General features: G+C 38.3%; 1 protein-coding gene, 1 long non-coding RNA gene and 1 pseudogene across 2 annotated transcripts; 2 read left to right on the forward strand and 1 right to left on the reverse strand.

Annotated features, from left to right (window-relative positions):
* Positions 1-586: 586 nt before the first annotated feature.
* LOC120105103 lies at positions 587-4,638 on the forward strand. Its single transcript, XR_005507500.1, has 3 exons — positions 587-1,012; positions 4,138-4,220; positions 4,595-4,638. It is a non-coding gene; the product is annotated as an uncharacterized LOC120105103 (long non-coding RNA).
* Positions 4,639-6,668: 2,030 nt separating this feature from the next.
* On the forward strand, positions 6,669-7,507 carry LOC120105100 (annotated as a pseudogene).
* A 535-nt stretch (positions 7,508-8,042) lies between these two features.
* LOC120105104 (probable beta-D-xylosidase 7) lies at positions 8,043-10,782 on the reverse strand. The gene is made up of 3 exons (XM_039117235.1): positions 10,419-10,782; positions 9,412-10,176; positions 8,043-8,957 (listed from the first exon to the last, which is right to left on the reverse strand). The coding sequence occupies exons 2-3, from the start codon at positions 10,172-10,174 to the stop codon at positions 8,371-8,373; spliced, it is 1,350 nt and encodes a 449-aa protein (XP_038973163.1). The 5' UTR covers positions 10,175-10,176; positions 10,419-10,782; the 3' UTR covers positions 8,043-8,370.
* Between the last annotated feature and the right edge of the window lie 10 nt (positions 10,783-10,792).

Below are 10,792 nucleotides of genomic sequence, written 5' to 3' on the forward strand. Positions count from 1 at the left end.
GACAAATATATCAGAGCGGAATCAACCCATAGTCTATATAGACTATGTGACATTGCAGCATGGGTTCATGGAGATGACCACGAGCTAATCGTGGTGTTTGTAATTAAATTTAAATGGATTTGAACTTTTAGCCTAGCGAGGATGCCAGGGCTTAAACAGAAAGAGTATGAGTAGATTCATGTGGGCATGTGTTTAATTCCATATTAGTTATACAGAGCCAAAAAACTCAAATAACATAATATGTTAGATATTTCTTGGTCCATGGGCAATAGAAAATTCAACAACTGTGTTGCAACTACTGCAGGAAATTGGATCCAGAAGTTACAGGTTCGTAGAGATGACCACAAGCTGATTGTGGTGCTTGTGATTAAATTTAAATGGATTTGAACCCTTAGCCTAGCGAGAGTGGATCTTGGATGCTTATATAGGGTCAAAAAATTCAAATAATACCTTCCAACTTTTTTTTTTTTTTTGGATAAGATCCTAGGTTATAATATAATTAGAGGATAAGTTGCAAATGGGCACAACACGTTAGATATTTATTGGTCCATGGGCAATTGGAAATCCAACAACTGCGTGGCAACTACGGCAGGAAATTGGATCGAGAAGTCATTTAGGATATGAGAGCGGTCAACTTTGGGGCATCAGAAGTTTACATGTCTTGCGGCCATGGAGGTTGAGACCGACAATCTCCCCGCGCCGCGGTTCGAAATCCTAGCCACCTATGAGCTCGATTTCTCTTCTTCTCAGCGATTCCTAGACGTAAGTCCCTTCCAGGCGGGAGATGGTGGCATGGAGGACCGCGCTGCCGCTCATCCTCGTCGCCGCCCTGGTAGCCGTGGAAGACATGATCTCGGCGCCTTTGTGCGAGATCTCCGGCCACGCGGGCGGAGATTCGAGCCGTCCAGATGACCTGAAGTCCATGATGGTGGCGGATCTTCTCTTGCTGGGACCGGACGCAGGGTTCGTCGATCTCTACCTTAGGGATCTCTTCAGATCCAAATTCTATAAGGTAATTCTCATTCCTATCTCTTGAGAATGTTTGATCTCTACCGCTTCTCTCTTATTTTGAATTCCGGAGTGGGGGATTGAATTTCTTAGCATTAGGTTTTCTAGGAATGCTCGTGAACAGGAAAAAAGCATTAAGAACTCTCCAAATCAATCAAATTTGAAACTTTATAGCTTGATTTGCACGCATGAAGCGTAAAGTTTGAAACTTTGATATGCGGTTTTTCTTTTTTCTTTTTGGTGGCACCTAAACTGAAATTATAGATGCCGAGCACAAATCTTTGGGAGGTTTAAGCCAGCTATGCTGACGAAGAGCAAGTGGTCAATTGTACTGCAGCAGTTTGAGAGTATGCTGGGTCCTTTTTTGGGGCTTCCTCTTCATATCTTCATATTGTTTTGGGTGACAGATATCGGGAAATGCAGTAAGTTAGATGAAAAGTTTGTTGGTCAGATAGCAAGCCATTTGCCAGGACTGGACTCGGCAGGTTGCAGTGCTTTAGATATCGGGAAAAAAATTTCTCTTAGTGCTGTTTCGTCGTTTTATGACAACAATGAGTTACGCTTTCGTGTTTAGAAAGCTTTAGAGAGTGAAAGTGTTGATTTAGAAACCCAAATGGAGGATGCAACTGGAGAAGCTACTGAGCCTAATGAGAGAAAAAACGAGTTTCAGTTTTTCTCCCTAGGGGGATAATGACATGGCATCAGGTTCTGAACCTGTTCTTTTACTGCACTTTCTTCTTCACTGGAAAATCAGCAATAGTGGGATGATCAAAGTGGTTGAAGAAGATCATTGGCATGATACTGCAGAGGATTTAAGAAGTCCTGAACATAGGTATTACAACTTCTCAGATATTATGATTTGTAGCTTCCAAAAATCAACATATTTTATTCAATCTCATTGTTGATATCATGAGAAGTCAAAATGTTGCATGGATTTATATAGATACGGATATATTTCCCTGGTGATGTTTGTAAAATAATTTTATAATGACCTGTAATTGATTTCCTATTGACATGATGAAGGAACAAGGGAGCAGAGAATGTTTGGTAAAGGTTTTGTTTCAGCACATGGTAGAAAGGATTAACAAGACCTGCATCTGTATATGTGCTAGATTTCTGGAGAAATATGTTCCCAACATGTACAATCCATTGGATATTTCATGTTTTTAAAAGTTATGTACACATTTCTCTGAGTTTCTCATAAGAATCGTACTTTTTGTTGTATTACAGTCTGTTCATTTCTAGCTGCTTTTTTCCCTCCCAAGCGACCAAGGTTTATGTATGTATGTATGTGTGTATGTGTTAATCTTGTTATGTCATATTGTTCAACTGAGTAAACAATGATGCTTCGAAGTTGATAGTCAAACAACATTTAACAATCATGCTGAAGTAGTTGTATTGATAAATACCCGTTATCATTTGGCTATTGGTGCAATGGAAGTGCAGGGTTCCACGCCGAGTGGGTGGGGTTCAGGATTAGGTTGATTATCATGAAGGTAAAAGAGCATACTATCCATTTCCTTTTTAAAAGTTATTTGGCCAAGGTTTGTAAAATAACAATGTGGCAGTGGAAGACCAGTGGATTTCCTTTTATAAATTCATAAGTATTTCTGTAGTGAATCTTTAATTCTTGTGCTACCCTACTATCTGTCAGGCTAACCATTTCAGGTAGAATTTTCATTCAGAATTTCCTTTCCTAGCAGGGATTCAAACATGGATAAGAAACATGCTCTTCGTATCTTGGATGACAACCTATTGTTACATGAACTCTCTGTTAGTCTCTTCTACACTGGAAGGTTCACATGTTTGCTCATTGCAATGTGAAGGCTTGCCAATTTGTTTAGGTAGAAGACCATGACCTTAACTTAGACTTAATGATCATTTTGGTGTGTCATATCAAGAGCAATTTTGTGGGAGACATTGAAAAACAACAATAAAAGAATTTTTTTTAGATAGATGAGATGCTTGAAAAGATATCACTGAGATTGTTTTCTTAAGGACCTATGAGTCTCTTTTGTCTTGAGAGTTTGTTCTCGCGGATAGCTTGCATATCTCTTTTCTTTTCCTTTGTGTTACCTATTTTCTTTTATGTCGGTTTGCTTGTGGGTTAGCTTTGACCAAATCATCATATGGAAGTCCATATCATATCCTTTGTTTTACTTCTCCAACCAAAAAAAAATCATGATCTTTATTATACATCTAAATTTGAAAATAGTGATGGTGCTGCCAATTTAATAGGGATTGCTAAGAGAAGCATAGGTATTTTGATAGCATTGTCTAGTGATGAACGAAAACTTACAGTATCCCAAAAAAATCAGTTATGCTGTGTTGATTAGAGTATTCAGCATAAAAATGTTAAATGCTCATAAACTCGGTATAGCAAACATAAAGATGCTGGGTGGATTCATTGCGAGGGATGGACAATTAAAACTAGGAAGTACACCAAAGGAAGTTTAGGAGCATCATTATTTGAATGTTAGTGTTAAAGAACTACGCAAGACAGCTTTGCTATGTTAACAAAGACTCAACCACCCTAACAATGTGGGGACAGAATATTGATTTCAGGGTGTAGGCTGTACAAAGAAGAGGAAATGTCTTATAAATTCTTGATGATAATGGCAAGAAAAATTTGGAGAAGCTTGAGATGATCGGAAATGGGAAGACTGTATTCATAAAATTGTAGATCGCTACCTTGATCATGTCAAGGTTTAATCAAGATAACTAAAAGAACTTAGTGAACCATTACTGCTAAAGAAACATGATTAGATGATGAATGAGGTTTTCTCTGTCATGGTCTCTTTTGTACTCTTTTTCAAGTTAGCCTCGCAGCAAGATTCATAAATTGTGTATTTCACTATTCTCATTCTATGTCATTATGTCTTCTAGAAATGTGTATATCAACTGACATGATTTATGTTCTCAATGTATGTTCTTGTTTTATATCAGTCCCTTATCAAAATTAACTTGCTTTATCTTCATTACTGCTTAATATGTGTATCATTTGGAAAACTGATACATATGTACTTACTGTAAAACTTCCTTTTACTTTAATATCTACATCATGGATTAGATTGTATTTATCTACTTATAATTTTTCTCAAGTCTCATTTCATTCTTCTTTTCTGGCAGTGATGTTGATATGCGGCCATATGAGTTCAAGCATACTCTCCCTGTAAATGCAACAGTATATATCTTCCCGTCTCTTAGCCAAGGTTTGTAATCTAAAGTTGGTTTTCTTTCAATGCTTTGAAACTGCATAAGAATTTCAGAAGATATATAATTGGCGATTCCAATTCAGTTGCTGTCATGTCATATGATCCCTATGGAATCATTGGATTAGATAAGAGTTTGTATCTGACATCTTGTTGGCTGGATAAGCCACAAGCATGCACATTAACAGTTCTGGAACGAAATTTTCTTGAAAATTGTCTTTATATTCCCATAGGGCCTTTCTAACAGCATAAGTAACCAAAGGAGATCATGCAATTGATTTTGTTTAAGTTCTCTATACTTTTATTTTTCTCGCGCCACTTATGAATGGAAGAAAAAGAGAATTAATCCTTATGAAGTAACTTGCTTGTCACAGGATTGTTCAGTGTTCACACCCACAGATTTTGTTACCACGCACATTGGTGATGGGACAAATGAGGTGACTGTCCCTGTCATGATATGGGCTGCTGGGGGAGACCTGGTGTTGTTGTCACTTTTGGACAGAACAAAGTGACTGTGCCAGTGCTCTTTGGCTACAGAATTACTAGTAATGACCTATTTGTTTATATTCATCCTGTCAATAGCGATGCTAGTGCTAATGAGGCTGTCACATTTTTAACATAGATGACAAACCCGCAATTTTTGCCTCTACTTGTGATTTGGGCATTTCAAAGAATGTCTTGAGAGATCGATCACTATATTTTGTTGTATAATTATTTTACAGCTTCTCTGATGTCTGTAATACTGATGCAGCGTTTCTTGGTTGTAAAAGGACCTCTTTGATTAAGCAGGATTCAATGAAGAGAGAGGAAATTTGTTTCAGTTTAAACATGTGTCCTCTTTCATCTTGGCAAAGAAACGGGCTTATGAGCACCTAAGAGTTCCCAATTAAAGCACCAATAAAGAAGACAAAGGAATGTGAAATTACTTGATTCACCAATGATAAATGTTTTATAAATAACATCTAATTATTTCTGTGCTTGTTGAAACTGGCTGACTTTTGCTACTGACTTCTACTTCTCTCCTGGACTCTATTGCTATGTGAATGCTACCCTAAAACAGAGGTGCAGAGGTGGCTATTAATCTAAGATGAGGAATAAAGAATACGAAAAGAAGTTCCGAGTACCACTTTGTTCTCTGACTCAGGAGCGGCAACAGATAAAAGATTATTTGATCTTCCCGCCACTACAGCAATAGTTGAATGGTAACTTTGTGGTTAAGTATTAGCAAGCGGATTCTCATGCGAATTATTTTATTAAGGTGTGGATTCTGTTTGCATGGGTGACTACGATAACTGCTTTCAGTTTTCATCCCATCATCAGGGACTCTTCTGGATTCTATTTTTGTTTTCTTCTCTTATTTTATTTGGATCTGACCGGGCACTATCAGATGGAATGATTCCCTCATGAGAGATTCTGACTATGCTGATAAGAGCATTAGGTGATGTAAACATGACTTTTATTTAACAAAGTTCCTGAAAGAAAGTGAAGTGTTGTGGGAAGGCTATGGTTGAAAATTGGGAACATAGGATATGTTCTTAAGATGATGTTTTGTCTGTTCTCACCTTTCCTGGATGCTTTAAAGAAAGTAATATTCCACGGTATAGCATTAGAGAACTCAATAAATAGTACTCTCAGGCCTTCTATCCTTAAGTTGTTCAAGATCAGCATCCGCAGGCTCTTTAAAATGGCAGCCAGTTCACAAACGGCCAAGAAATATGAAGCTGATTGTGTTACCTCCACTCTTGTTTGCTGGTATATATTTCATAGGTCTCCAAACTTTGAATAAGTTAAGAGGCTTTTTATCTCATTTATCTAGCTATTGGGTTACCCAAAAAATCTTGCTAATGGTTTCCATGCAACTTGTCATTGTCTTTATGTCGAGATAATCTGTAGGAAAATATAATTTCCAAATAACTTTCATCTAAGTTCCAAAATTCTTGAGTTTATTTGCTCAGGTTGTTTAGATTTAAACTTTGCCAATAGCTAGAGAACCCTTTGAGTCAAGGATCCTTGCAGCTTTTACAATTGACATCCCTTTAATCTTATTTCCAATATTCAAAAATTGGAAATGGTTTTCCGAACGAAGGGCCAAAAATGGTTGGTGTACGTTTTTAACGTGTTGTTTGTTAAATGAAAGATGTACTCCTACTTCAAGAACTTATCTCAGATGCTATGGAGTGTGAGAACATTGGAAGCATATTCTAAGGCCGCCACCAAGCGATGTACTCAATCTGACTTGTTTACAGTGGAAATGTATTGCCTGCAGCATGCTAGTTAATTCTTCCATGAACAACAGTCATATGCGTATTTCTTGGAACTTTAACATAATCAGTTGAATCAATCAACGTTCAGATATTATCATCTTTTGTATATCTACAACAAATATCAACTTTTAGTTTATATACATTGTCTTGAGAATTTCTTATTAAAACATATTTCTAACTTTAACTATGTATTATAACAGCAGGCAAGGGTGCATCAAATGACCCAAGAAAGGTTCTGGAGATCCTCAGTAAAAGAAACATGGAAGAGCTTAAGCTCATTCGTCAGACATACCGTGCTCTCTATAACCGCGACCTCCTCCATGGCTTCTCCCAAAGAGACAATCCATTTGCTGTAAGTCTTCCTAATCTTTCAAATGCAAGTAGAAGTAATGCATACCGATGCACCATTAGTCTTGATGATGTGTTTCACTCAGAGGTGGCTTATCTTCGCGCAAGCGAACCTCCTGAAAGAGATGCTGAAATTGTGAGAGGAGCACTTTTGGTCAGAGTTTGGATCCTGATACTCTCACTGAAATTATCTGCACTCGCTCTTCTTTGGAGCTTAGTTCTGCCAAGCAAGCCTATCAAGCTCAGTACGACTCCAACCTTGAACAAGATGTTTCCTCAAAAACTATTGGCAGCTTGAAGGAGGTAAACTTCTCTTTCATTTAAATTATTTTACTATTAAGTATTTATCTTTGAATGACCAAAAACCATTGTGTTTCCTGCTAGGTTCTTCTAGCAATCTTAAGCTTGAACTGTTATAATGGAGGAAGAGTTGATACAAGTATGGCAATGTGCGATGCAAAGACACTCTATGAAGCAATTGAAAGTGGAAAACACATTGATCAGAGGAGCATCATCTTGGTTATCAGCCAAAGCAGCACTAGCCAAATCAAAGCAATTCTTTCCTCCTACAAACAGCTCTATGGTCATGAATTCATGAAGTTCTTAAAAAAAGAGAAATGTGGAGACTTTGGAAGGCAGCTCCGTATTGTGATCCGATGCATTCAGTTTTCCTGAGAAGCACTTTGCCAAGCAACTCCGAAGAAAACTGAAGGATGGTGATGCTAGAGAGGTTTTGATTCGAACTGTGGTGACTCGATCAGAAATCGATATCAAGCACATAAATAGTGCTTTTACCATGAAGACTGGATGGACTCTGGAGAGTCTTGTAAGGAATGAATTCAACAGTAACAGCTGCTCCAACACTGACAAAGTTTACAGCTTGGCTGGTGATTTCCTTATTGCCCTTCTCAAACATTCTTGAGAAGTTATCAAGTCTGGGTCTCGAAAAGCATTAAAATGCAAGTCGTGAGAAAAATGATAAGAGATTGGTTATCAGTGTTAACACCAATTGTTGCCTGTGAATGTTTATCATGAAATATGTCCAGGGATTTTAGCTTGTTAGAAGTTCAACATTATTATAGAAGGGAAAAACAAATTCTAAAGAAATTCATAAAATGAGTCACGAGGATTGAGGCCAAGCATGCCATGCTCGTCTGCCCCTAAAATAAAACACAGTACAGCTGCAATATATAAATTATAGACTCATAGATTGAAACAGAAACTAATTGTGCACTGCATGGATTTCTTCAAATCTTTGAAAGATACATTCTCTCAATGACAGTCAGTGCTCCTTTAATTCTCATAGAAAAGCTTTTTCTGAAAGCTAGATGCTTCTTTAAGACAGCATTTATTAGACAACATGAGGGAGGAAGGATATTAGAGATTTTCTTTGAATGCTAGTTTGAAAGAAAATTCCTAGTGCACTTCCATGAGCTACACTTTTCAGGGTCTGCATATTGCCAAGTTTTTTTTTTCTTTTTTCCCTTGAGAAGAATGCAAATTACAAACTTTAAAGTTCAAACTCTCTCACAACTGATTCATGCCATGATGCTGATCTGATATTCCTTTTTTCCTGTCATCAAAAAATGAGATCCTTGGTCCAACAACTTTGCACCATCTATGTTGGTTCGACCGAGGTGCTTGCATGGGCTCACAACAAATTTGACATCAGCTCTTTCCCCAGCCTTCAAATGCACACTTTGGAATCCTATCAATTGTTTCATAGGCCTCCCATGCAGGGCATTAGGCCAGCGCAGAAAAAGCAAAACTGGATGTTTCCCATCCATTGGTCCATGATTTTTTACCCCAACAACTGTTGAGAATTTGAGCTTCTTGCATGCTTCGGAGCCCATGTTTGTTATATCATAACTTAAAGATCCTGACATCTTGAAAGCATCAAGACTGATCGATTTGTTCAGGTAGATTTTGTTCTCAGATTCCGCACTAAATTCATAAGAATAAGTGGAGTAGCTAAGACCGAAGCCAAAACTGTATACAGGTTTACCGGTATAAAATCGATAGGTGCGGCCTGGGTATCCAGAGGCAGGGTCAGCTCTCATCCTCATGTCAGTCATGGGAACACTTGTGAAAGACTGTGGATACCAGGTGACAGGTAATCTTCCCCCTGCATTAGAACATCAAACCAAACCACTTAACATCTGCAGTTTCTGATCAATTCATAATCCATGTAAAATAAATTTTGGATTGTTAGAAATCTTGGTGGAGTTCAAATGTAATCTTGTAAAAGCCATTATAGTTTGAAAAAGGATGTTTCTTTATTCCACCAGCAAATCATTCTTCCCAGGTGACTTAACATTAAAAACCTTCCCCTTTCTAGCTAACGAATCAGCACTCTTCATATGAAGTACTGGCTATAGTCCTAGAAGTACAGATTTTGGGGAAGATATATGTGCATCAATTTTTTTCTTCCATAATTTACTAATTTCAAACTATAACTTTATGTGGAATGAGTTCAACTTCTCATCTTAATGTGTAAACTGATAGATGAACAGGTGGATTGTCTCCTGAATTTAATCATCAAGTATTTGTTGATCCTGAAGCAAAGCAGAGAGTCTCACCTGGATTATGTTCTCCAAAAATAACCTGTGCAATAGCCAGTCCACCAGCTTCACCAGGATAACCAGCCCACAAGATGCCTCCAATCTTCTTTTCATACTTGGCAAATGTGATATCTACCGGACCGCCGCATAACAGCACCAGGATTACAGGCCTTTTTGCCGCTCTTGCGACACTAGTGATAAGGCTTTGCTGCATCCCTGGGAGAACCAAGTCCACTCTATCAAGGTCCTCCCTCTCCTGCTCCAGATCCAAACCCATGAACATAACCACATAGTCCACCGATCTTGCCAATTGGACTGCTTCACTGGTTGAACTCGAAGTACAGGCAGCAGTGTCGCACCCAGATAAGTATCTGGTGTCCTTAACATAGCTCTGCAATGCCTCAAGTGGAGTGATGCTTTTGCATGGAGGGCCGGCATAGTTGCCAAGTAGTTTCGTTGCATTGTTTGCATTCAGGCCGATCACACCAAGTGACTTTACTTTCGATTTAGACAGAGGAAGGATATTGACTGAGTTCTTCAACAGAACAATGCCATCTCTGGCTGCTTCCAATGCCAGGTTCTGGTGCTTCTGCGTGCAGACTTGGCTTGGAGCTATTTTGCCATAGGCTTCGTATTTTGGATTTCCATTGAAGAGACCCAACCTCATTCTGATGGAGAATAGGTTGTGCAGAGCTCGGTTTATGTCCCCTTCAGATAGTTTTCCCTGTTGGACTGCAGACTTGGCATATTTTTGCACGTAGTTGCCACAATTCACATCCATTCCTGAAATTTAAGTTCCGAATTATAATTCTTGATTGCCTTTTATGAAGATAATGATTGAATTTGGCTGGTATAAGTTCTGATAAGATAGCATTTTTCATTATTATTGTTGTTCTTTAGCCTATTGGTCGTACCCACCTTGTGATACTAATCAATTTATGCACTCAAATTAGTCAGGACCTATGGAAGGATCAATTAGTTTTAAAAAAGTAAGAGCAGAGTGGTAGCTTCTGGATAATACATACCAGCTTTGAGAACATCTCCAACTGCATCTTCTGGCGTTTTAGCATAACCCTGAGAATCATGGATGATGGAAACTGCATCACAGTCTGAGGTAATGTATCTGATCCAAAATAAAACAAAGTTGTCAGCAGACAAGAACAAGAACTTGTGATTCAATAGCCCTCTACTCTTGGAGAAATCCAGGGTCTGACCCTTGTGGTGGTGTCCCCACCAAATTTCTCAGAAAAAAGATTTCTGACTCCCCGAGTATAAAATCATGAAGGGATGATTCAAAAACCCATCCCAGGAATCATATGCTACTTCATAGGATAACTCTTTCCTGTTAAAAGCACAATGCTGCTTTATTTTGATGATATTAGTTATCTTGGGACAAGCA

Source organism: Phoenix dactylifera, unplaced genomic scaffold (assembly GCF_009389715.1).
Source record: "Phoenix dactylifera cultivar Barhee BC4 unplaced genomic scaffold, palm_55x_up_171113_PBpolish2nd_filt_p 000190F, whole genome shotgun sequence".
NCBI lineage: Eukaryota > Viridiplantae > Streptophyta > Magnoliopsida > Arecales > Arecaceae > Phoenix > Phoenix dactylifera.

What these genes read in the sequence shown, in the direction of transcription:
- LOC120105104 (XM_039117235.1), bottom strand. Translation starts at nt 10,174, where the DNA reads ATGGATGTGAATTGTGGCAACTACGTGCAAAAATATGCCAAGTCTGCA. An exon ending in TTTTGGAGAACATAATCCAG is followed by an intron (nt 8,958 to 9,411) that starts GTGAGACTCTCT and finishes GTTCTAATGCAG; the next exon opens with GGGGAAGATTACCTGTCACC.